General features: G+C 43.5%; 2 protein-coding genes across 2 annotated transcripts; both read left to right on the forward strand.

Annotated features, from left to right (window-relative positions):
- The first annotated feature begins 1,496 nt into the window (after window positions 1-1,496).
- On the forward strand, window positions 1,497-5,491 carry LOC108930871 (zinc-binding protein A33-like). The gene is made up of 6 exons (XM_029250118.1): window positions 1,497-1,982; window positions 2,536-2,631; window positions 3,125-3,355; window positions 3,437-3,459; window positions 3,544-3,662; window positions 4,938-5,491. The coding sequence occupies exons 1-6, from the start codon at window positions 1,575-1,577 to the stop codon at window positions 5,489-5,491; spliced, it is 1,431 nt and encodes a 476-aa protein (XP_029105951.1). The 5' UTR covers window positions 1,497-1,574.
- Window positions 5,492-9,044: 3,553 nt separating this feature from the next.
- Window positions 9,045-26,997, forward strand: LOC108931469 (zinc-binding protein A33-like). Its single transcript, XM_029250119.1, has 8 exons — window positions 9,045-9,079; window positions 9,251-9,494; window positions 9,719-9,814; window positions 10,612-10,842; window positions 11,539-11,561; window positions 11,648-11,766; window positions 15,467-15,767; window positions 26,757-26,997. Exons 1-8 carry the CDS (start codon window positions 9,045-9,047, stop codon window positions 26,995-26,997), a joined length of 1,290 nt encoding a protein of 429 aa, XP_029105952.1.
- The last annotated feature ends 267 nt before the right edge of the window (window positions 26,998-27,264 follow it).

The following is a 27,264-nucleotide window of genomic DNA, read 5'->3' on the forward strand; positions in this document are numbered from 1 at the left end:
AGGTTCAAATGTCGGCCAGAGCCTCCTTTCCAGCACCCTGGCATATACTTTTCCAGGGAGGCTGAGAAGTGTAATACCCCGATAGTTGGCACACCCTCTCCAGTCCCCTTTCTTGAAGACAGGGACTCAGCTTGCCAATCTAAAGGCACTGTCCCCGAGGTCCATGCAACATTGCAGAGGCGTGTCAGCCATGACAGCCTCACAACATCCAGGGTCTTAAGCAATTTCAGGCGAATCTCATCCACCCCTGGTGCTTTGCCACTGTGGAGTTTTCCAACTACCTCAGTGACTTCCACCAGGGAAATGAACTCTAATACCCTGGAAGCCTCTTGCCCTGACTCCTGTAAGGGAGGCATATCTCTCAGGTTTAGGAATTCCTCAGAGTGCTCCTTCCACCTCCCAGCAATATCTTCATTTCAGGTCAGAGTTTCTCCACCGTTGCTGAGCACTACTTGGGTGAAGTCATTCTCAGCATACCCTCACTATGCGCTTGGGTCTACCGGGTACTGTATGTCCGTCAGTTTTCCCTGCCATCTAATCTAGCTCACCACCAGATGGCAAGCAGTTGATAGCTCAGCACCTCTCTTCACCCAAGTGTCCAGAACATAAGGCCTCAAGTCAGCTGAAAGGACTACAAAGTCAGTTATTGACCTTTGGCCCAAGGAGCTCTGGTACCAAGTACACTTATGAGCATCCTTGTGTTCAAACATGGTGTTTGTTATGGACAAAATATGGCTAGCACAGAAGTCCAATAGATTGGGCAAGCCATTCTTCCTAATCAACCCACTCCAGATTTCCAAGTCATTGCCAATATGAACACTGAAGTCCCCCAGCAGGACTATGGAGTCTGTTGGTAGGCCCCTGTTCAGAACCCCACCCACTCTCTCCAGGAAGGTTGAATACCCTGAGCTGCTGTTTGGTACATAAGCACACACAACAGTCAAAATTTTCCTTTCTACGACCTTAAGTCGCAATGCGACGACCATCTTGTCCACTGAGACAAACTCGAAGTGTATGGCAGCCAGCCCGGGGCTTTTGAGTATCCCGACACCCGCCTAGCACCTCTCACCCTGTGCAGTTCCTGAGAAGGAGAGACCATCCCATATCGAGGAGTTTCGTTCCAGATCCAACACTGTGAGTAGAGATGAGCCCAACTATATCTAGTTGGTATCTCTCAACCTCCTGCACCAGTTCTGGCTCCTTCCCTGCCAGTGAGTTACGTTTCACATGCCAAGAGCCAGTTTCTGCTACAAGGGGCCATGACGTCACGCACCGCCCCACCCCCTCCTGCTGCCTGAAAGGCATTGCACCAGACCACCGGCCAGCCAGGTGTAGCCAGGAGTCTTTTGATACTTTCTGGGGTTGGGTTTGTATCTTTCTATGCTGAGAATATTAGTAGGTTTAAAAGTATAGAATACCTGTATCTGGGGACTTGAACTTCCGCGGTTCAATTGTCATGAAGAGGTTAATTCTGGTTGAAGTGCAAAACGTGTTTGACCTGCCTGCAGAACAAGAGTGACACTTTGACAAAAAAATTCAGAACTGGAAAGACGTGAAGAAACAGAGTCTGTAAAATGGCGGCTAAAATTTCTTTTCTGGATGAGGACCTCATTTGCTCTGTGTGCTGTGAGATCTTCAAGGATCCTGTTGTCCTGAAGTGCAGCCACAGCTTCTGTAAATCCTGTGTGCAGCAGTACTGGGAACAGAAGAGCTCCAGAGAGTGCCCCTTGTGTAGGAGAAGGTCCTCTGCTGAAGATCCTCCACCAAATCTGGTTTTAAAGAACATTGTGGAAACATACCTGAAGAAAAAGAGTGAGGTTGAAGCTGTAGAGAAAACTGAACCTCACTGCAGTGTCCATGGACAGAAACTCTTGTTTTTCTGCGAGGACGACCATGAAGTTCTCTGTGTCGTGTGTCAGACTTCAAAAAAACACAGAAACCATCAGCTCTGTCCAGTGGAAGAAGCTGCAGCAGAAATGAAGGTATTTTACCCCATATTTCAATATTAAAACGCATTCTATTGAAATCTATTGATCTTAAACCTGGGAACACGACAGATGTTTCCATTCCTGTACCTGATGAGATCAGAGTAACTCAAATTACTTACAATACAGAAGTGTCTAAGTACTACATATTTGGAAAGGCAATGAAAATACTGTTAAAAAACTCTGAATATTTAATAATCCTAACAAATGATTATACACCAGGATAACTGACTTCAGAGAGAGTATAAACAGTGTAAAGCAGTGTGTGATCATCAACAATATCATTTTCAAAATCTATAATAAGTTAACATTGTTAAAAGTAAAGTTTACTTTTCAAATTTGTAAAAAATTAAAAGACACTTAAGTTCTGAAAACTGTACAGTAACCCTAGTGGCAACTGATTGAAATACTGGAGATATAAGAGCCAAGACTCACATGCTGGGAATTTAAAATGTTTCGATTAAGCATAAAACAGAGAAGTGGAACAACATGAACCAACAATCACATATTAGTTTGTCTCTCATGTGTCAATCTGTGCATTTAATTCCAGGAAAAACTCAAGACTGCATTGAAACCAATAAAGGAAAAACTGAAAAAGTTCAATGAAGCTAAAAAACTGTGTGAGGACACAATGAAACATGTAAAGGTAAATGGATGATTTATTAAGTCTTTAAATGAGTCAGTGAGTGAAGAGATCTTTCCCATCAGCAAACTGATCCTACAGCTTGGAAACGACACGTTATGTTATTTGTGTTGTTCTTTCTATGAGAGACACTAACTGGTATCACTGTCATGATGATGATCTACCTGAACTGACAGCTGTATTGACTCCTCCTACAAACCCATGAAGCACTTTAGGTCACAAGGAGCCACCAGTGAGAGATGAAGATCCTCACATGAGCAGTAGATCGCCTACACGGTGTCATGTGTGGTGTGTAAAGAAAGCAGTGTGTTTGTCAGGGAGTGTATCAGGGGAGCTTCTCTTTTGAATGGATCCACACAGACAGGGAGAGGACTGGTGATGATTAGATGTCACACAGAATTCGAACCAACTATTAAATGTCCATATGAGGAGGACATAAGAGTTAAGAGTGATACTGAACGGTACAGTTTGTGTTAAATTTGACTGTAATTTTCAGAATCAAGCCCAACACACAGAGAAACAGATAAAGGAGGAGTTTGAGAAGCTCCACCAGTTCCTGCGAGATGAAGAGGAGGCTAGATTGGCTGCACTGAGAGAGGAAGAGGAGCAGAAGAGTCAGAGGATGAAGAACAAGATAGAAAACATGTCCAAACACATCTCCATCCTGTCAGACAGAATCAGAGAGGTTGAGGAAGATCTGAACAATGAAGACACCAAATTCCTGATGGTAGGATGATGGTTTATAACTATTTCTTCTTTAACACTGATTGAGTGAACACAATGACTTATTTTTACTTCTGTTTTTCAGACCTTAATGAGCACACAACAAAGGTATTTGTTTTAATTAGTATTTTTAAATTTTATTCAGTTCCCTTTAAATCCCACATCATCATTCAGTCCTACTTGTCCTTGCAGATCCCAGTGTGAAGTGAAGGATCCAGAGGTGCTTTCAGGAGCGCTGATAGATGTGGCCAAACACCTGGGTTCTCTGAGCTTCAGAGTCTGGGAGAAGATGCTGCACATTGTCACATACAGTGAGTACTGGGCACCAAATAAAAGCCCTTTTATATACTAAATGGTTGTGTTTAAAAAGCAGCACTAGTGTTGGGGTCCCTACTCAACATGTATCGCTGTTGATTTACTGTGTTTTTTTACCTGTTTTGCAATAAGGGTTTATTTTTTTTTTTTTATTATAGAGGGTTACACTAGGTGGGCTCTGTCAATACTACAAGGGTTATTCAGGTATTGGTTCAGTAGATCATCTTTGTGTCCTGTTATTTACAACTTGAGGATTTAGACTTATTTTCTAAACTTATTATACTTCCAGTTGGTCTGGGGTTCGAGTCCCACTTGGGGGGCCTTGCGACGGACTGGCACCCTGTCCTGGGTGTGTCCCCTCTCCCTCCAGCCTTACGCCCTGTGTTGCTGGATTAGGCTCCGGCTCCCCGCGACCCCGTATGGGACAAGCGGTTCAGACAATGTGTGTGTGTGTGTGTGTGTGTGTGTGTGTTTAAAAGTATTTGGTGAAACATGCTTCAAGAAATTTTTTCTTCTTGTTTGCCTTCAGCCTCAGTGTTTGTGGTTGTGTTGTTGAGAAACATCATAAAACAGGGTGTTTGTTAAATTGTAGGATAATGTGAAGGTGACTGTAGAGAGTGTGAAACAGATTCAGATCCTCCACTGGACCTGTTCAAATGTATAAATATCAATATATCTGACACACTTTGATAAACAGACTGAAAGTTAAAAGGATTTTTACTTTAATTGAAATCATGAGGGGGGGGTGCGGTGGTGCGGTGGGTTGGACCGGGTCCTGCTCTCCAGTGGGTCTGGGGTTCAAGTCCCACTCGGGGTGCCTTGCGACAGACTGGCGTCCCGTCTTGGGTGTGTCCCCTCCCCCTCCGGCCTTACGCCCTGTGTTGCCGGGTAGGCTCCGGTTCCCCGCGACCCCGTATGGGACAAACGGTTCAGACAGTGTGTGTTTGTGTGTGTGAGAAATCATGAGATGGGATTTTAACACCAACTTAAATTTAACATAATTTATCGCTACAGGTTGGATTAAAATAACAGATTTTCTGAACACTGAGAAAAACTACATTTTGTTGTTAGAGGAAACAAACTGTAATAATTTGTTTATAATTTCAGTCTACTAAGTTGAGACAGTCTGTTGGTGAACTTCAATTGCATATTTTTAATGCAAAACTGTTGAGAAATGTCAAACAGAATATTTAAATCAAGTTAGTGTATGATAAAATCCTGCCTTTATTAATAAAATGTCTAATGATTGATATTCTCTGTGGATCCCACAGCTCCTGTGACTCTGGACCCCAACACTGCAGTCCCCTGGCTCTTTCTGTCTGATGATTTGACCTGTGTGAGAAACACTCGAGTCAAACAGCAGCTTCCTGACAACAAAGAGAGGTTTGATCGCTGTGTCAATGTGTTGGGCTCTGAGGGGTTTATTTCAGGAAAACACAGCTGGGAGGTGGAGGTGGGAAACACACCTGAGTGGGATGTAGGAGTGATGAAGGAGTCCATCAACAGGAAGGGTGAGATTACATGTAGCCCTGAGGATGGATTCTGGGTTGTTGCTCTGAGGAATGGAGACCAGTATAAAGCATACACCTCACCATCAACAAGCCTCACACTGGAGAAGAAACCCCAGAGGATCCGGGTTCAGCTGGACTATGACAAGGGGAAGGTGTCCTTCTTCAACTCCACTGACATGTCACACATCTACACTTTTACAGACACTTTCACTGAGAAATTGTTTCCATTTTTCTCTCCTTGTGTAAATGTTGATGGGAGTAACTCTGGAGCTCTAAAGATGTGTCCAGTGAAGGTGTCTGTAACTGTCAACTGACTGTAATCAAGGTGTTGAGGCTTCTGAATTGAAATCTTGTAAACTTTCATTTAGTTTTGTTGAATGTCACATAATCAAACCAGTTGATGGAAACGTGCAGAGATTAGGAATGGTGAACTGGAGATGTTGTGAAGGTAAAGCAAAAAAAAAAAAAAAATTAAAATATATTAAAACCTCAAGAGGGTCCGGTTTGAGACGCTGTGTGTGTGTTTGTAAAACCTCAAGAGCAGTCGTTTGGAATGCATTTTTAGGTGCGACACAGTGGTGCAACAGGTAGCACTTCTGTCTCACAGCACCTGGGCTGTCTGGGTGTGGATTTGAATCTATCAGTCTGTGTGCAGTTCACATGTTCTCCATATTTGTGTGTCTTTCCTTCCACAATGCAATGATACATACATATCAGCTCAACAGCTCGTGACTAAATTGTGTGTATGTGTGTGCCCATTTTCCTCACCCGGTGTAAATTATGATGGCAGTTAGTGGAGCTCTGAAGATCTGTCCAGTCAGTGTTCCTGGAATTAATCTACTCTCCTGTCTGGGAATTTTGATTTTATTATCTATACATTTGTCCAATACCTAAGCCAAAAAGAATGTTCTCTTTATCGATAATTGGAGACCTGTTACTTTAATTAACAGTGATTATAAAATGAAATTTTGCTGTTGTGTTTGCCAAAAGATTTAAATGACTTTCAGATTCAAGTGGATTTGTGAGTTACTTCTGCAGTGCAGTGAAAACCCTCTGCACAAATGGTAATAGTTTAGTGAAAGTAAATCATAGCACCACCAGGTTCTGTCTCAAAACAGGTATTAGGCAGGATTGTGCAGTTTTTGTCTACTTTTCCCTGCTTGTTGTTGCTCAAACATTGTTTTGTCGTGCTCCAAATTCTTTTTGTCACCCAGACTGTGGCCAGCCTTTTTCTTACACTGTTATTACACCAAAAAAAAACTATGGAGAGATGTCTCTAAGCTTATTACTGAAAACTGGATTTGCTTTTGCTCAGTTTGGATTCTTCTTGTTATCGTTAGAGAAGCACTGCGTAACCGACATATTATCAGTTTAATGATCTTAGTCAAATACCAGAAACAGAGGGGTCCAAATTTGCTAAAATCTCTTTTCTCTTACGTGTCTGTTAGCCACAGTAATTACTGAAATGTTGTTTTATTTTAAATTAATATTCATTAGGGTCATTGGTTGGAGTGACTTGTAATCGTAACCGAGCATTCGTGTAGGGTTCGGCCAGACACTTAGAGGTAAAGAAAAGAACAACTGATACCCGTCAAGGTTCATTCCAAACATTTTATTTTAATTGATCCAACACAAGTGAAATTTAAGCTACTGATGTGCTCCACTGCGCATGTACAAAATCCCCCCTACGGGAAGTCCCGAGGGGACAAAATACTCAGCACACACGCACAACTAATGAACAGTCTCCTAGTGTCACCACGTCCAAACAATATCCAAAATTAAATATTTTACATAATTTATCTTCTTTTTCTTCGTTTGCTTCTTTACTCCCCCCTGCTGGGTTGGGATGTTCTTTATTGAATTCCAAGAGAATCTGTGACCGCTCCTGGAATCACCAACTTCTCCTCGAAGATGGACAAGTCCTGAACCAATGAGGCGCAGACGAGTCCTAATGACGTTAAATAATGAGCCAATCAGGTGACAGGATGATCCGCCAACTGAGGACACGTGGGCATCGTGTCTATATAGAATTGAGTCTTGCTTCTCTACTTGTTGATGCACTGTAATGATTTGTGTCTTTTGTATGTTTACGTAAGTTGAGGGAAAAAATAAATAAATTTTACATTTCAAAATGTAATTATTGGTTGTTTACTTGTTAGCTTCTTTCTTAATCATTTTAATGTTATGTTAATATTTTCATTATCATTTTTTGACACTGTTTCTAAGTGGTTGTAGGGTGTTTAGAAGAAGCAAGAAGGTGTTGGAAATGTTTAGGCATCCATAAAATCCTGGAATGCATAATTTGTTTGTGAGAGGCATGTCGCTTTGCAGAAAAGAGTCTGCTAATGTAATATATATGTAAAATAATGATGGGAAAGGACTTCCTAGTTTCTGGACTTACAACAGGCCGTTTTCAGGAGCGAATTAGGTTTGGGGATACCTAGTGTGATGTAGGGTTTGGGAATGAGAAGTGAAGGAGATTTCAGTCTTTTCTGTTGTATTTTAAGGACGGTCGACATTATGGGATATAAATACAATAATATTTGGACAGCTTGTAGTGGTTACATTTATTCATTTAGTTGACACTTTTCTCCAAAGCAACTTACAATGTTAAGCTACTTACAGTACTTATCTTGCTCAGAGATACTACAGCCAGAGGCAAGATTCAAAACTTCAAAGGTCATAGCACTAACCACTATGCTACTTGCACTCTGCTCATTAGAGTTGCAGCCTTTGTACCTAAAGGTCACAGGTTTGATTCCCACCTTCAGCTGTAGTACCCTTGAGGAAGATACTTACCTGAAATTGCTCTGGTAAAAATTACCCTCCTGTATAAATGGGTAAATGACTGTAAGTACCTGAACATGGTAAGTCTCTTTGGAGAAAAGCACCAGATAAATGCATCACTGCACACAGATTCATCTATCAGTGCTTGAATTTAATGTTGAATGCACATGATTCCAGTCAGTCAGTGGTTTCATCCAGCAGCCTGGGATGTAAAAAGGAGGTCTGGAAGCAGTCAGGTTGCTGATTCCTACACAGCTCTTACCCCTGTAACCACCTGTTTGAGCAGTTCTGTTGCGTTAACCGCTCTTGTGTTCCTGCTTCCTGGTCCCAGGACCTCATCCCTGTGTCGCGCCTTCAATATATTCACTGTCCTCCAAGCCTGAGTCTCTGTGTTCTCTGAGTGCTCCAGTTTACGTGTTCCTTCACACTCAAGTATCCCCAACCCAGATTCTGCACCAAACACCTTCAGCACTTTGCACTTATAAATAACTGGTCTTGAGTTCACAATCATTCATGTCTTGGTGCATCTGATGAGGATTGGGCTTTGTATGTCATGCTGGCGCACTGGAAGGAAGCCGTCGGACCCAAGCATGAAGCGTCGGAGTGTTACAGGGAAATCCAAAGTATCGTAGTCAAAAAACAAGCCAAGGGTCGCCGATGTACTGACAAAACCAAAGGGAGAATCCAAAAGCCGTAATCCGAAAGACAAGCAAGAGATCGTGGAATCCGTGAAGTCAAGAGGAGGGCAGGAGAGGAGGTGGGAGAATAGGGTAGGGCTCGGGAGGACCGAGGACGAGAGGTAAGGCAATGAGTATATGGAAAGAGCAAGGCTGAAGCAAGGTTCCGCGTGTGACTGACCTCTGGACCACCCTTTGAACCGGTTGTCCCCCGATCCGCCGCAGGTGATCCCTGTTGCGCCGAGGGGGCGAGACATTGTATCTCATTACCATGTTGTCAGTTCAGTTTTACTCATCCAGTGAAAGGGTTAATGGTTTGGCATAAACTGAAAGTGAAAGTAAATTTTCGAAGTTCGAACACAAGCTCCGTTACAGAGTGTGGAGAAATACTAACATTTCAGCCATGGCAGAGAAATTCTCTGTAAAAGACTTGAAACAGTATCTTAGTTGCCATGTCTGTTCTGAGACCTTCAGAGATCCAGTGTCTCTTCACTGCAACCACAGCTTCTGTAAAAGTTGTGTGGAACAATTCTGGGAGAAAACGAAAACCAGGAACTGTCCCATTTGTAAGAGAAAATCATCTTTGGATAATCTTCATGTGAATTTCAGCCTGAAAGATCTTGCAGACTCCTACAGTGGGAGGAAGAGAGCTGATCCAGAGGAGAAAACCAAGGTGGAGAGCAGTACGAGAGACCAAGAAGAAGAGAGGGAGCTGATCTGCTGTAAACACACTGCGAGACCCAAGTGGTTCTGTGTGGATGAGGAAAAGGCCATCTGTCCTCTCTGTGTAGAGTCTGTAGACCACTCTGGACACAAGGTGATCCCTGTAGAGGATGCTGTCTCACAGCTGAAGGTGAGAACATGGTAACTTCAGAGAGAAATCAGGACTTTTCACTGCAAAACTCTACATGGAGGAGGAAAACATCCCAGAGACACAGTGGAGCTGTATACTGGGCCACCACACTGGGCTTCGCTGTGTAGATTAGTGTTCGCTGTGGTCCTCATTTCATATTACTAAAGCAGTCATTTATTGTGCTGCTTTAGTAATATTTCATTAAAGGTTCTGCTCTTTTACAGGAAAAACTGAAAACAAACCTTGAGTCTGTGCAGGAACAGCTGAAAAGATACAAAAAAATTAGAAGGCAGTATGAGGACCTAGTCCAACACCAGAAGGTCAGTGTAACAGTGCTTATTATTGGTGTGTTCTGGAAATTTCTGATGTAATATCATTGAAGGCCTGGTTTATGTACTGATTTATCAACAAGTCACAGAGTATCAGCCTTAAGTGTTCAGAGAGCTTATTTGGGCCAATAACTTTCAAAAAGTGTTGTTATATTCTGCTGCAATTCAGCCAGGTGCTCTGAAATCCCTGCAAAGAAGCGTAAATTGTGCCCTGAGTGTCATGGTGGAATAGTTGGTAGCGCTGGTGCCACACAAGTCCTGGGTCGTGAGTTTGGATACAGTCTGTCTCAGTCTGCATGAAGCTTGCTTGTTCTTCCATGTTCACAGGGATGTCCTCCAGGTGCTCTGGTTTCCTCTCACAGTCCAGAGACACACTGGTGAACTGGAGATTCTAAATTGCCACAGCACTGTGTGTTTGTGTCTGTGTGTGTGTGTGTGTGTTTGTGTCTGTGTGTGAGAGACAGAGAGAGAGATGCTCTACCCTGTGCTTCTGAGACAGGCTCCAGGACAGTCTGAGATAGGCTCCAGATAACCATGGCCCTGGATTGGTTGATGAATTATAGGGGGAAATGCAATCACTTGTATAAGGTAAAGATGTAAGAAAACAGTGATGTGTGATAACTTGTTGCTTCTTGTTAAATCACATACTATTGCATTTCCAATAAGCTGCACATTATAAACCTACAAGAGAAATATATGTATATTATATATTATAGAGTCCACTACATAAACTTCCTTTTCAGCTCATATGATCTTCAGGTTTCTAAAAATCCATTTTGCTATTGCAGAAACAGTTTGTTTCCACAGAGAGGCAGATAAAGGAGGAGTTTGAGAAGCTCCACCAGTTCCTGAGAGATGAAGAAGAGGCCAGATTGGCTGCACTGAGGGAGGAAGAGGAGCAGAAGAGTGAAACCATCAGCAGAGAGATGAAGGCCATTCAGGATCAGATCTCTTCTCTCTCAGACAGAATCAGGGCAGTGGAGCAGAACCTAGAGGAGGATCATGTACCTTTTCTCAAGGTAAGCAGAGCAAACATCTGGATCACACCATATTGCACTACATCTTATGCCTCACAAATTTTTATAATTAGATATTTATATATTTTGGTCTGACATATGCATAAATAGATTGTGTATATTTTTTCTTTAGATTTTAGTACCTGTTGTTTGTCTTTCTAGATTGTTATGTTGGACAGCTGCATAAAAGCATTTCACTGCACGTCATACTGTGTATGCTTGTGTATGTGACAAATAAAATTTGAATTTGATTTAATTTAATTTAATTTGATTTGAATAGTGGGGGGGGGGATACACTTTTACTCTGCTCTACATATATAAGTTGAGTCTATTAAATAGTACATTTAATAAATAAAAATAACCAGAACACACAATCAATGTGAAAAATACACACACACACACACACACACACACACACACACACACATTTTCAGAACCACTTGTCCCATACGGGGTCACGGGGGAACCGGAGCCTACCCGGTAACACAGGGTGTAAGGCCGGAAGGGGAGGGGACACACCCAGGACGGGACGCCAGTCCATCGCAAGGCACCCCAAGCGGGACTCAAACCCCAGACCCACCGGAGAGCAGGACTGCGGTCCAACCCACTGCGACACCGCACCCCCCATGTGAAAAATAATGAATAAATAATATTAGAGGAAAAAATAATGCTTATACCTCCTTTTCCCTTTCTTTTCAGAACTACATTTTGGCCAAGAAGAGGTTCGTAAGACTCAGTTCATCCATCACTGATAAAGTAAATTAAGTCTCTTCATCCACATAATGATTGAATCCTATTGTCCTTGCAGAGCCCAAAGTGAAGTGCAGGATCCAGAGGTGCTTTCAGGGACGCTGATAGATGTGGCCAAACACCTGGGTTCTCTGAGCTTCAAAGTCTGGGAGAAGATGCTGCACATTGTCACATACAGTGAGTACCGGGCACCCGGTAGAAGCCCTTTTATATTCAAAACTGTCGTGTTTGAAAAACAGAACCAGTGTTGGGGTCCCTACTCAGCGTGTGTCACTGTTGATCTACTATGTTTTTTAGCTGTTTTGAAATTGGGGTTTATTTTATATTATTTATCTTCTTATAGAGGGTTACCATAGGTGGGCTCTGTCAGCACTACAAGGTTTATTCACGTGTTGATTCATTAGATCAGCTTTGTATTTTACAATTGGCACCCCTGATGGAACTTAAAGGTTTGGGCTTCAGATTTAGTAAATGACCTCTCAGACTGGATATTGACTGGACACTGTGGATGTCCTGTAGTGTAAAAAGGTTTTCCTGTCAGCTTCTTTACCCTCGGTGTCAGAGTGTGTGTGTTTGGTCTTGAGCAGAACATCATAGAATGTGTTTGTCAGATGGAAGGTCTGATAAAGATTAACATCGTCCACTGGACCTATTCAAATGTATAAAGATTAATACATCCGTGACACCCTTCCTGGATCAGAGCCTTGGCATGGCAGAAGGGCTTGCGTGATCTAGGGATCTCCAGAGCTATGTCGTCAGGAGCAGTATGCTCCTGGTAAGGTCTCCCAAGGCAAACAGGTCTGGAGTGAAGATCCAGACTAACATGATTCAAAAAACCCCTATGGCAAATAGGAATAAAAGAACGTTTTCCCTGCCTGGAATAGGGTCACCGGGACCTACCCTTGGAACCAGGCCTGGGGGTAGTGTTCCTAGTCAAGTGCCTGTTGGCCAGGCAGCCCACATAACCCGGTCTGGCTCAGCCTGAAAAGGCATCGTGGGGGGGCCATATGGGCCCACCACCCGCAAGGTGCAACATGGGGGTTGGGTGCAATGTGTACCAGGCGGTGGGAGAGGGCGGGGTGGCGCATGGCGCCGTGGCCCCTTGAGACAGAAACTGGCTCTTGGCACATGGAACATAACCTCATTGGGGGAAGGAGCTGGAACTGGTGCGGGAGGTTGAGAAATACCAACTAGATATAGTTGGGTTCACCTCCACTCACAGTGTTGGCTCTGGAATCAAACTCCTCAATAGGGGGTGGTCCCTCTCCTACTCAGGAGTTGCACGGAGTGAGAGGTGCTGGGCAGATGTGGGGATACTCACAAGCCCCCGGCTGGCTGCCATACAGTTGGAGTTTATCCCCGGTGGACAAGAGGGTTGCAGAGAGGAAAACTTTGTTGTGTGTGCTTATGCACCAAACAGCAGTTCAGAGTATTCAACCTTCTTGGAGAGGGTGGGTAGGGTTCTGGACAGGGCCCCACCTACAGACTCCATAGTCCTGCTGGGGGACTTCAAAGCTCACATTGGCAATGACTGAGAAATCTGACGGGGGGTGATTGGGAAGAACGGCCTGCCTGATCTGAACCTGAATGGTGAAATATTATTGGACTTCTACGGTACTCATGGTTTGTCCATAACAAACACCATTTTCGAACACAAGGATGCTCATAAGTGTACTTGGTACCAGAGCTCCTTGGGCCAAAGGTCAATGATCGACTTTGTAGTCGTTTCTTCTGACTTGAGGCCACATGTTTTGGACATTCGGGTGAAGAGAGGTGCTGAGCTGTCAACTGATCACCATTTGGTGGTGAGTTGGATCAGATGGTGGGGAAGACTGATGGACAGACCCGGTAGGCCCAGACGTTTAATGAGGGTGTGCTGGGAACGACTGTCGAAGGACCTTGTCTGGAATGATTTTAACTCGCACCTCCGGGAGAGCTTCTCCCATGTCCTGGAGGAGGTAGGGGACATGGAGTCTGAATGGACCCTGTTCAAAACCTCAATTGTGGAAGCAGCCTGGCACAGCTCTGACCAAAAGCTTGTTGGTGCCAGCCAGGGTGGCAAACCAAGAACCCGCTGGTGGAGACCGGTGGTGAGGGAAGCCGTCAAGCTGATTAAGGAGGCCTTTAGGGCCTGGTTTGCTCTGGGGTCTCCTGACTCAGCAGACAGGTACCGGCAGGCAAAAAAGGCAGCAGCGGCTGCAGTTGCAGAAGCAAAATCCAAGGGATGGGAGGAGTTTGGAGAGGCCAGGGAAAACGACTATCGGTCGGCTTGAAAGAGGTTCTGGAGAACCATCCGGCAGCTCAGAAGGGGTCGGAGGAGCTTTGCTCAGGCTGTGCTCAGCAAGAGTGGAAAAACTCTGACCTTTGATGAGGACATTGTCGGGAGGTGGAAGGAGTACTTTGAGGAACTCTTAAACTGGAGTGATATGCCTCCCTTACAGGAATCAGGTCCAGAGGCTTCCGGGGTATCAGAGTCCATTTTCCTGGTGGAAGTCACTGAGGTAGTTGGTAAGCTCCACGGTGGCAAAGCACCAGGGGTGGATAAGATCCACCCGGAATTACTTAAGGCCCTGGATGTTGCAGGGCTGTCATGGCTGACATGCCTCTGCAGTGTCGCATGGACCTCGGGGACAGTGCCTTTGGATTGGCAAACTGGGGTGGTGGTCCCTATCTTTAAGAAAGGGGACCAGAGAATGTGTGCCAACTATCGCGATATCACACTTCTCAGCCTCCCTGGAAAAGTCTATGCCGGGGTGCTGGAAAGGAGGCTCTGGCCGATAGTTGAACCTCGAATTGAAGAGGAACAATGTGGATTCCGCTCTGACCATGGAACAGTGGACCAGCTTTTTACCCTCTCACAGATAATTGAAGGGGCATGGGAGTTCATTAATCCAGTCTACATGTCTTTTGTAGACTTGGAATTTCCCCCGGAAATTCTGTGGGAGTATGGGGTCACTTTGAGGAACTCCGGAGCCACAGACTGGGAGCTGCGGCAGCAGTAATGCGGTCACTGTACCGGACTGTAGTGATGAAGGGGGAGCTGAGCCATAAGGCAAAGCTCTCCATTTACCGGTCGATCTATGTCCCTACCCTCACCTTTGGTCATGAACTCTGGGTAATGACCGAAAGAATAAGATCGCGGATACAAGCGGCCAAAATGAGTTTTCTCCGCAGGGTGTTGGGACTCACTCTTCGTGATAGGGTGAGGAGTTAGGACATTCGGGAGGAATTCAGAGTAGAGCCGCTGCTCCTCCACATTGAGAGGAGCCAGTTGAGGTGGTTCGGGCATCCGATAAGGATGCCCCTGGGCGCCTCCTTTTGGGGGTATATCAGGCACGGCCAACTGGGACGAGGCCCCGAGGTCAGCTCAGTACCCACTGGAGGGATTGTATCTCACAGTTAGCCTGGGAATGGCTGGGGATCCCCCAGGCTGAGCTGGAGGAGGTTGTGGGGGACAGGGGCGGCTGGACCCCTCTGCTCTCCCTACTGCCACTGCAACCCTACTAGGACAAGCGGGATAGAAAATGGATGAATGGATGGATGGATGGATGGATCTGTGACACACTTTGATAAAAAGACTAAAAGTTAAAATGGTTTCAAGTGCAAATGAAATCATGAGATGAAATTTCAACTCCAACTTAAATTTTAAACCATTTATCATTTTAGACTGGATGAAAATATTTTCTAACAATCAAAAAAATGGGAAATGTCTGGGAAATGTCAAACAAGATTTAAATCTTGTTAAGTGTATCATCATATCCTAAATTTATGAATAAAATGTTTTTAATTAATCTCCGGTTCCCCGCGACTCCGTCTGGGACAAGCGGTTTAGAAAATGTGTGTGTGTGTGTTTTTAAATTCTTTGTGGACCCCACAGCTCCTGTGACTCTGGACCCCAACACTGCAAACCCCTGGCTTTCTATGTCTGATGATCTGACCTGTGTGAGGTTCACTGGAGTGAAACAGCAGCTTCCTGACAACACAGAGAGGTTTAGTCAGTATTTAATAGTGTTGGGCTCTGAGGGGTTTACTTCAGGACAACACAGCTGGGAGGTGGAGGTGGGAAACAAAACTGACTGGATTGTAGGAGTGATAACAGAGTCCATCAACAGGAAGGGGGAGATTATATACAGTCCAGAGAAAGGACTCTGGGTTCTACTTCTGAAGAATGGAGACCAGTATAAAGCATACACCGCACCACCAACACTTCTCATGCTGAAGAGCAAACCCCAGAGGATCTGGGTTCAGGTGGACTATGACAGGGGGGAGGTGTCCTTCTTCAGCTCCACTGACATGTCACACATCTATACTTTTAAAGACACTTTCACTGAGAAACTGTTTCCATTTTTCTCTCCTTGTTTAAATAAAGACGGAACAAACCCTGGAGCTCTGAAGATCTGTCCAGTGAAGGTATCTTAACTGATCTGTCATGTCTGTGAATTGTGATGTTTTTAATCGAAAAATTTGTCGACACTAAAAACCAAATATTTAGGGATTTAGAGAAGTGATTTAGTAAATTTGTAAAAGAAAAAAATAAAAACATTTTTGAAGCCTCACACGTGTCCTGATTTGTCTCCACAAGAGCACAAGGAATATTGATTTTACCATTAGTTGTAAGTTGAGGTATTTTTTATGAAGAAACTCTGAGACCCAGGTCAATACAAAACACAGTCATGACAGAGAAGTTGCAGAAAACAAAGGTTCAACGTGTGCTCAGTGACAATGAAAGTCCCCTGATTGCAGCATCATAGACTTTTTACTACCTTCACTATGTAGGACAATGTCCCCTATAAATGGTGAGGCCCCAAACTGAACAGATCCTATTGATACACACAAGATCAGTCCCTGTGCTTCTCATGTGAACAATGAACTGGAACTTGGTCTGCACTCATATTCCACAGTGAACCTTCCAGTGAGGCTCTCATTGATATCTCATACACCAGGTGAGGCTACACATGAGTCCCAGTAAGAAGTGAAAGCAGCCGTTAGCTTCTCCCTTGGTCAGGAAGTCCGATGAGCTTCTCTCTGGAACAGAGCTTCTGGTTGGATTCACTCAGTTTGACCTCACTGTGCTGAAGATCTTCTCTCTCAGACTGTTCCTGTGGATCCGGGACACTATCTCGTTCACAAAGCTGTTGTTCTTGGCCACAACTTGTACTTTCACCTTCTTCAGCTCCTCCTTGATGTCCTGGTCTGACATGTTGCTGGTGGGCAGAGCCTTCAGCTTGGTCAGGAAGTCTTTGATGATATTCTCTGCCTCCTTTAGGGATCAAAAAAAAAGTTTTGTTTTTTTTTTTTTTAAAAAAAAAACCCCACATTTTATCTAGTTCCACCCCAACAACAACACAGAATTTTGAAGAAAAAAGAGATCCTTCTGGAACTCGTTACACTTTTTGCAAAGTCTGGGAATCTGGTTCCAAAGCAAAGGCTTCAAGAAAGGACTTCTAAACATGTTATACTAAACATTTTCTCACCTCTTACTGTATGTTTACATGGTATTTTACATGACAGAGCACTTTTGACATTTTCATCTTCTGCATGTTTGAATTAAGTAAACAACGTGTCTATACTTTTGGTACTGGTAAATAATACTTAATATGTATAAAATGTATTTTTAATATTGCGACGGACTGGCGTCCCGTCCTGGGTGTGTCCCCTCCCTCTCCGGCCTTACGCCCTGTGTTACCGGGTTGGGCTCCGGTTCCCTGTGACCCTGTATGGGACAAGCAGTTCTGAAAATGTGTGTGTGTGTGTGTGTGTATTTTTAATATTGCGACGGACTGGCGTCCCGTCCTGGGTGTGTCCCCTCCCTCTCCGGCCTTACGCCCTGTGTTACCGGGTTGCTCCGGTTCCCCGTGACCCCCGTATGGGACACGCGGTTCAGAAAATGTGTGTGTGTGTGTGTGTGTGTGTGTGTGTGTGTGTGTGTGTGTGTGTGTGTGTGTGTGTGTGTGTGTATTTTTAATATTTTTCTGATCATTGAAATTTTCATGTCAGAAAAAAGCTGTCAATACTTTGGATTCCGGATTTCATTCTTGAATTCACTGCATGTGATTTTGAAAAAAATCACCTATTGAGTCTGTGGGAAGCTAAACTTGTTGACTGGTGTTATTTATAGTTCCAAATTTATGGAGGTTAGATTACATCCACAGAGTAGAAGTAAAGTTCTGAAGTCAAAAGCTACAACAGCAATGATGAGGACAGATAGAGACAGAAGGAAGGTCACAAGAGGACGACCACAGCATCTCTCACCTGTCTCTCCAAACGCCTCCTCTTGGCCTCAGGGCTGCTGTCCTCGTCTCCCACCCGCACGACATCTTGAAACTCCTCCAGCTCAAGAGACTTCTGCCGAGTACTGGCGATCGCGTGCTTCAGGAAGTTGACCAGTTCAGCTACATGGATCCCGAACCTCTGGTCACAGACGCCTGATCCAGGGAGAGTCAGGATACATCGAGGGGCAAAAAATGAATTGCTAACAGAGTAGAAACAATCAACTCCAATGTGATTTGTTTATTTTTAACTGCATTTCCTTCACTGATCTATTTTCTAATATTTCACTTTGCAGTCGAGAGACATTTACCCACCAAGGCAATAGATGGCAGTAAAGAGCACCGAAACTAATGTGTCATGGTGTCCACCTGGAGCGGAAGCACCAGACCCAAGTGAGGAGCACAGGAAGGTTTCATGAGGGGAAATCCAAAAGATGTGGTCACAAGACAAGCAAAGGGTCACCAATGAACATACGTTGTTGAAGGGATAATCCGAAAGCCGTAATCTGAAGATACAAGCGAGAGGTTGAGGAGTACCAAGAATGGAGATGTAGGGATTCAGGAGAAGGCGCTGGGGAACAGGGACTAGGAAGGGCAGGACAGGAAAGGTAAGCAGGTAGATGCACAGGAGCCACGCGAGTAACAAGGCTGAACAAGATTCCGCATCTGACTGTGCTCCGAACCTTCCTTTTATGTGCCCATCCCCTGATCCGCTGTAGGTGATGCTTGTTGCGCCGAGGTGGAGGGCGTGACAAAATGTCTGGGTTTCCTGAGTGTCATGATGACAAATGCTGCAAATTTTTATACGAGTTTATGGGATATGCGTTGATTAAACAAATTAATGAATAATATTAATTAATACAATTGTCGTGTTTTTGCTCTATTTAATTTTTTATTTTTACAGAACCTAACCATCAAATAAACTGAAAAACTTCTTAATAATTAAGTCCTTTTGTTGACTGGGACTCCATAATACAACAGGCTTCAGTAGAGAAGGATTTTTACCCATTACATGGTTATTTTACTATCACAGCAGCTGGAAAATAAAGCTCTTTGCTGCTGATCCACTTTTATTTACTGAGCTGAATGTCAAACTGGAGAACACCATATATGACATTAGAATAAAATAGAATAGCGTAGAATAGAATAGAATAGGCTTTATTGTCCAATTTCTGAGAAATTTGTCTGGGACAACCATGACACGGCCAGTTCACAACATTGGACTCACATAAAACAATACATACCATAACATATAGTTAATAAGAAATAAAAGAACAATCAAAATATATTAAAAACTTACTGCATACCAGTCTAAAATCTGTTTTGGAATTCTCTATTCAATAATTTAACCGCAGTTGGCACAAAAGAATTTTTGTAACGATTTGATTTACACATGGGGTGCGGTGGCGCAGTGGGTTGGACCACAGTCCTGCTGTCCGGTGGGTCTGGGGTTCAAGTCACGCTTGGGGTGTCTTGCGACGGACTGGCGTCCCGTCCTGGGTGTGTTCCCTCCCCCTCTGGCCTTACGCCCCTGTGTTCCCGGGTAGGCTCCGGTTCCCCGTGACCCCGTATGGGACAAGCGGTTCTGAAAATGTGTGTGTGTGTGTGTGTGTGTGTGATTTACACATCAAAATCCTAAATCGTCTCCCTGAGGGTAACATGTTAAAGTTCTCATGTAGAATATGTGTGTCATCAGTAGCAATTTTCTTAGCTTGTTTTAAAATAGATACTTCGTACAACTCCTGCATGGGTCGTTTCTCTTCTCACCCTATAATTTTTACAGGAGTATGTACTAGTCGTGCAAGTTTCGATTTTAATTGGGCAGTCAAGTTTCCATACCATGCTGTAATACCATATCTTATCAAACTCCCAAAAATAGACTGATTAAACAGAAACAGACTTTTCTGGTTTACCCCAGGTTCTTTTAACCTTCACAAAAAATGTAGTCTCTGCTGCAATCTAGAACACAAGACTGTTTATGTGAGAAGACCAGCATAACAAATTAGCTATATAAACACCCAAGTATTTATATGAAGAAACTTGTTCAATAATATTACCATGTATTATTACAGGACTATGATCCCCCACAGATCTGGGGTCAAAGATCATTTCAACAGTCTTCATTTCATTTAAAATCAAGGAATTATTGTCACACCACCCCACAAACCTGGCAACTTCAGAAAAGTACTGCGAAGGTGTGGTGTTTCTGTTCAATAAACTCAATATTACTGTATCATAAGAAAATTTGATGAAAAAAGTATTATCCTGACTAGTAACAGACTCATTAGTGTATAATGTAAATAAAATGGGTGAGCTAACATAACCTTGCGGGGCCCCCATATTAGTAGTTTTCACCTCAGAATAAAAATTTTTGACCCTGACTTGTTGTGCTCGAGTTGTTAAAAACGAATGAAACTACTTAAGGGATTCACTTTTAACTCTGTCAGCTTCCTAATTAGTAGTTGGGTTGAAGTGTGTTAAAAGCCATACTAAAATCTATAAAAAGTAAATGTGCATATGCTTGGGTATCTTCTAAATGCCTATTCACCAAATGAGTGATACAATTAATGGCGTCCTCAGTGCCCCGTTCAGTCTTATAAGCGAACTGAAACGGGTCAAGGGATAATTTAACCTCGTCCTTTAGAACGGTTACTACAAGTCTTTCAAAACATTTCATAACATTTGAAGTCAAAGCCACAGGTCTAAAATCACAATTCTCAACTGGGCAATTTTTCTTGGGAACCGGCATAATTATGGTTTTTTCCACAAAGACGAAAAAATGATATGCAAGTCTGATGATCTCTGGAAAATAGGGCAGAATGCTGAAGTAAGTTCATTGGCACAAGTTTTTAGCAAAAAAGCAGAAATTCCATCAGTACCCGTGGATTTTTTGGTTCGTATGCCTCTAAATAACGAACTGCCTACGTGTGGGGCTACCTCTAATCTCTGATCTGAATTATATATAATAGAGTCCTGATCTACCATTTGCTCTGAAGTTGACTCAAGCCTAAGGAAAAAGTAATTTAAGTCATATGCTCTTTGTTGGTCATTGCTAGTTATAAGCCTTTTTCAGGGGGGTTCCATATTAATTACTACTTTCATAGCATCCCAAAGTTTTTTGGAGTCCCCTGAGCTAAAATTTTATTCTATAATATCTCTGTGTTTTTTCCTTGCCCCCTTCAACAAAGCATTTAATTCATTTTGGACTAATTTTAATTCCATTTTATCTTAATTGATAAAAGCCAACTCCTTCCTGTTTAAACACTCCTTGACCTCCCTTGTTATATAACTTTTGTTATTAGGAAATAGTTACAGTTTTCTTCTCAACAACTGTGTCCACACAAGCGGCGACGCGTGTACAACGCGAGGCTCCGCGTCTCCCGAGATTTTGCAATTTAGTAGTCATTTCTTTACTACTTGCAAGCTTATTCATGCAGAATAGTCTTGCACTTAAGTCATACAGCTGAGAAACATCGTTAGACATCAGCCTCTGCTGCACAGACGATACTTTAACACACTTTCACCCCCGGGAAATCGCCAGAACACCATGGACTGCTGATCCAGCTCGCCCGGCAGCGAGGACCCAGCGTCGGCGCCGTGACCGTAAATAAAGACGGGGGAAGCGAGGCGGCATTAGAGCTAGGCTGAAACTAAACCCGCATCGACCATCGCTCCAAAAGCATCTTTCTTGCAAATGTACGGTCTCTGGTGAACAAAATGGACGAACTGCAGCTCCGGATAACAACAAACAAATGGCTTGAGGAATGCAATGTCATGATTTTTACGGAAACATGGCTTAACACCAACATCCCCAGTAGCGCCAGTGAGCTGGAGGGTCGCAGTGTTTTCCCGGCAGACAGAACTGCAGGGGACTCTGATAAGCGCAACGGTGGAGGACTTGGCATTTACATTAACAAATCATGGTGCACAGACTCTACTGTAGCTGAAAGTCATTGCTCGGCTCATTTAGAGCACTTGATGATTAAGTGCAGACCCTTCTATTTACCAAGAAAATTCTCAGCCATTCTTTTGACTGCAGCGTACATCCCTCCGGATGCTAATGCTAAGTTAGCTATGGAAGAACTGCATGCAGCAATAAACAAACAACAGTCTGTACACCCCGATGGAGCTTTTATTATTGCTGCAGACTTTAACCACTCCAACTTAAAAACTGTATTTCTCAAATTTCATCAGCATGTCTTCTGTTCTACTAGAGGGGACAACACACTGGACCATGTATATACAAACATTGCTGAAGCGTACAAGGCCATTCCTCTCCCTCATCTCGGTCAGTCTGATCATTTCTCTTTGTTCATGCTAGCCAAATACACACCACTCATCAAATGTGTGAAGCCATCGGTGATGACAGTGAAGGTATGGCCAGAGGGGGCCATTTCTTCACTACAGCAACCGTTTCAGGACACTAACTGGAATATGTTTGCCTCACAGCCCACCTTGGGCTCACACACAGACATCGATATTTATACATCCTCTGTACTGGATCTTATCAACATGTGTATTGACACCGTCACTACCGTTAAACACGTGAAAAACTTTCCTAATCAGAAACCGTGGATGAACTTTGAGGTCCGCCTCCTGCTGAAAGCAAGAGATGCTGCTTTTAAATCCGACGATGCAGAGGCCTACAGCAGAGCCAGGGCTAACCTGAAAAGGGGTACTAGGAAAGCCAAGCATTCATATAAACTTCGCATTGAGGAGCACTTCCACAACAACTCCGACCCCAGACGCATGTGGAAAGACATCCAATCTATTACCAACCACAAACCAACAATACAGTCTCTACCAACCAGCGATGCCTTCCTCCCAGATGAGCTCAACCACTTCTTTGCTCGTTTTGACCAGGGTATCAAACATCACACCACAAATGCTAACTCCTCCTCTGTTGACCCCCCATTATCACTCTCCACAGCTGAGGTGTACTCAGCACTAAGCAGAGTAGATGCACGTAAGTCAGCTGGCCCTGATGCCATACCCGGGCGTGTGCTCAGGGCATGTGCTGGTCAGCTGGCACAGGTCTTCACTGACATTTTCAACCTGTCGTTGGCCCAGGCCTCTGTTCCCACATGTCTGATTTCCGTCCTGCTGCGCTCACCCCCATTGTTATGAAGTGCCTTGAGAAACTGGTACTGAGTCACCTCATAGCGGGCCTCCCACCTACACTGGACCTACACCAGTTTGCCTACCGCCCAAACAGGTCGACAGAGGATGCCATTTCCACTGCCCTTCATTCACCCCTCACCCACCTGGATAACAAGAACACATACATAAGGATGCTGTTCATTGACTTTAGCTCATTTAACACGGTCATTCCTACAAAACTGATCACAAAGCTCAGTGACCTGGGTATCTGCACACCCATATGCAGATGGATTCTGGACTTTCTATTCAACAGACTTCAGGCTGTAAGGTTGGGCAATTGCATGTCCTCAACCCTCATTTTGAACACTGTATTCCCACAAGGTTGCATATTGAGCCCGCTGCTTTACTCCCTGTTTACCCAAGACTGTGTTCCTCTGCATAACTCCAACATCTTCATCAAGTATGCAGATGATACCACAGTGGTTGGCCAGATCAGTAATAACGATGAAACGGTCTACAGGGAGGAGATACAATGCCTGTCAGCATGGTGCTCCACCAACAACCTCACCCTCAATGCCATGAAGACCAAAGAGTTCATTGTGGACTTCAGGAAATTGAACAGCAGCAGACACCCCCCTATCTACATCAACGGTACTGAAGTAGAGTGTGTCTCCAGCTTTAAGCTCCTGGGTGTCCACATCTCTGAGGATCTGTCCTGGCATCAGAACACCTCAGTTCTGGTTAGGAAGGCGCAACAGCATCTTTACTTCCTGACGACACTGAAGACAGCTCATCTGCCCCGTGAGATTTTAACTAACTTTTACCGCTGCATCGAGAGCATCCTGACCAACTCCTTCACAGTGTGGTATAGCAGCTGTACAATGTGCGAAAGAAAAGCCCTTCAAAGGGTGTTGAAAACTACCTGCCATTGATCTTCTTCACCATAGCAGATGTTTGCACAGAGCACACAAAATCATCAAGGACTCCACATCCCAGTCACAAACTGTTCAACCTCCTTCCATCCAGGAAAAAATACAGGGCCATTCACACCAGAACCAGCAGGTTCAGGGCCAGTTTCTTCCCTACAGTCATCACCCTACTGAACTCTACACTTAACTTTTAGGTCACTGAGGTCTCACTGACGCTTTACTGTTTTTTAACTGCCTATAATCATTATGCGGTTCTGCTCTACCTTGTACTTCCGGTGTTATCTCTATATAATAATAATAATTATAATTGTAAATAATTGATAATTCATAGCATGTCCTAGTTATCTTTGTGTATATGTATATATGTATGTGTATGTATTTATGTGTATATAATATGGATAAAGGGGGTGCGGTGGCGCAGTGGGTTGGACCACAGTCCTGCTGTCCGGTGGGTCTGGGGTTCGAGTCCCGCTTGGGGTACCTTGCGACGGACTGGCGTCCCGTCCTGGGTGTGTCCCCTCCCCCTCCGGCCTTACGCCCTGTGTTGCCGGGTAGGCTCCGGTTCCCCCGTGACCCCGTATGGGACAAGCGGCTCTGAAAATGTGTGTGTGTGTAATATGGATAAATGTATATATTTATATTTCTTTATTTAGATATATGTATAATATAGATATATATAATATGTATATTATCTATACATACACAGTGCATTATCCTTGCTACTGTTGTACATACTCTATAGATATTTGTATATATACATTCCTACTGCTACCTGCTAAATAGCTTCTGTACATAATCTCTGCCATATTCTATTTATTTACTTGTTGTACATACATTTCTTAAATTTAACTGCACTTGTTCATTTCCACAAATCTACTATTTGCACTTCTGGTAGATGCTAAACTGCATTTTGTTGCTGTGTACTTGTACTATGCAATGACAATAAAGTTGTATCTATCTATCTATCTATCTATCTATAGACTGAAATAAGTTCCATGCATCATATAGCAGACACCCCTTCAGCTTTTCTCGCGATCTGCCAGCATTATTTATTTTCTTGTTTTCCAGTTTCAGCCAGTGTCAATTACCCCTTACAGTTGGGGGTACAGTTTTAATACACTCTGCTTCTCGCAAATGTGTTTTCTGCAGCAGTTACAGAACACATGAGTTTTACATTAAATGCAAACCATCATTTGTAGTGCATTGTCTTATTTTTCCCTCACACTCTACAGCGCCATCTGTTGGTGACCTGTCTGCCTGCAGGTTGAGTATGTGACACTAGAAGCTTCTATCAAACCCTATAAATCTGGTGCTTAGAGTCCTATAAATCCCCAAAATACTAACAAAATACTCTGCACTGTGAAAAACTGAAAGCTTCTACTGTTCGGGTTTATTTTATTATAATTACAGTGAGGATAAGCAGCATGGTGGTGCAACAGGTGGCGATACTGCCTCATTGGGGAGTCTAAAATTGCCAGTTGTGTCAGTGAGTAAGTGTGAACCCTGTTGTCACTGGTGTTCCTGATGACCGCGTGCCTGACGACCACCACGACTCCCCCGTGACGACCCTGGAGATGCGGTATAAAAGCACCCATTCTGACGCACCTGGCCGTGGAACCTCGTACTGAGAGACTTTCTCCAGAAGGTCAGTGTAGCAGTGCTTATTATTGGTGTGTTCTGGAAATTTCTGACGTAGTATCACTGAAAGCTTGGTTTGTGTATCGATTTATCAACAAGTCACAGAGTATCAGCCTTAAGTGTTCAGAGAGCTTATTTGGGCCGAAAACTTGCAAAAAGTTTGGTTATATTCTGCTGCAATTTAACTAAGTGCTCTGAAATCCCTGTAAAGAAGCGTAAATTGTGCCCTGAGTGTCATGGTGGATTAGCAGGTAGCGCTGGTGCCTCACAACTCCTGATTCATGAGTTTGGATCCAACCTGTCTCAGTCTGCATGAAGTTTGCTTGTTCTCCCATGTTCACAGTGATGTCCTCCAGGTGCTCTGGTTTCCTCTCACAGTCCAGAGACACACTGGTGAACTGGAGATTCTAAATTGCCACAGCACTGTGTGTGTGTTCTTTGGCAGAACATCATAAAACAGGGTTTTTGTCAGACTGTAGGATAATGTGAAGGTGACTGTAGACAGTGTGAAACAGATTCAGATCCTCCACTGGACCTGTTGAAATGGATAAATATTAATATATCTGACACACTTTGATAAACAGACTAAAACTTAAAAGGGTTTTGACTGTAAATAAAATTGATATGGGATTTCAGCTCCAGTTTAAATTTAATATCATTTATCACATCAGATTGGATTAAAATAACTGATTTTCTGAACACTGAAAAAGACTACTTTTTTTGTTCTTAAAGGAAACTGAAGCTGTAATAAATTTTTCTAATTTTGTTCCATTTACTCAGTGAAGACTGAATTTCAGCTGGATATTTTTAATGTAAAACTTGACAAGTGTCAGACACAACATTTACATCAAGTTACTGTATCATCAAATCCTACTTTTATTAATAAAATGTTAACGTTTTTAAAATTTTCTGTGGATCCCACAGCTCCTGTGACTCTGGACCCCAACAATGCATCCCCCTATCTCTCTGTGTCTGATGATCTGACCTGTGTGAGAAACACTGGAGTCAGACAGCAGCTTCCTGACAACACAGAGAGGTTTTATCACTGTGTGTGTGTGTTGGGCTCTGAGGTGTTTACTTCAGAAAAACATAGCTAGGAGGTGGAGGTGGGAAACAAACCTGAGTGGGATCTAGGAGTGATGAAAGAGCCCGTCAACAGGAAGGGGAGGATTGCATACGGTCCAAAGAATGGATTATGGGTTTTACTTCTGAGGAATAGTGATAAATATAGAGCAGCTGGAGTTACTGATCTCACACTGGAGAAGAAACCCCAGAGGATCCAAGTTCAGCTGGACAATGACAGGGGGAAGGTGTCCTTCTTCAACCCCACTGACATGTCACACATCTACACTTTTACAGACACTTTCACTGAGAAACTGTTTCCATATTTCTCTCCCTCTGTAAATGTTGATAGGAGTAACTCTGGACCTCTGAAGATCTGTCCAGTGAAGGTGTCTGTAACTGTTAAGTGACTAATGAAGGTGTTTAAGCTTCTGAACTGAAATCTTGTAAACTTTTGTGTATTTTTATTGAATGTCTCTTATAATGAAACCAGTCAATGTAAATATGCAGAGAACAGAAATGATGTGCTTGAGATGTTGTGAAGGTGAAACAAAATCTCAAGAAGATGAAATGCATTAAAAACTCAAAAGCAGTTGTTTGGAATGTGTTTTTGGGCATGACACAGTGGTGCAGCAGGTAGCGCTTCTGTCTCACAGCAGCAGGACTGTTTGGGTGTG

The sequence above is a fragment of the Scleropages formosus genome, chromosome 3, assembly GCF_900964775.1.
Source record: "Scleropages formosus chromosome 3, fSclFor1.1, whole genome shotgun sequence".
Lineage (NCBI taxonomy): Eukaryota > Metazoa > Chordata > Actinopteri > Osteoglossiformes > Osteoglossidae > Scleropages > Scleropages formosus.

Excerpts from the sequence above, each read along its gene's own strand:
- LOC108930871 (XM_029250118.1), top strand. The coding sequence starts at position 1,575 with ATGGCGGCTAAAATTTCTTTTCTGGATGAGGACCTCATTTGCTCTGTG. Across the intron at positions 2,632-3,124 it reads ACACAATGAAACATGTAAAG|AATCAAGCCCAACACACAGA; the intron begins GTAAATGGATGA and ends TGTAATTTTCAG. Across the intron at positions 3,460-3,543 it reads TTAATGAGCACACAACAAAG|ATCCCAGTGTGAAGTGAAGG; the intron begins GTATTTGTTTTA and ends TTGTCCTTGCAG.
- LOC108931469 (XM_029250119.1), top strand. The coding sequence starts at position 9,045 with ATGGCAGAGAAATTCTCTGTAAAAGACTTGAAACA. Across the intron at positions 9,080-9,250 it reads TCTGTAAAAGACTTGAAACA|CCTGAAAGATCTTGCAGACT; the intron begins GTATCTTAGTTG and ends TGTGAATTTCAG. Across the intron at positions 11,767-15,466 it reads GCTGCACATTGTCACATACA|CTCCTGTGACTCTGGACCCC; the intron begins GTGAGTACCGGG and ends TGGACCCCACAG.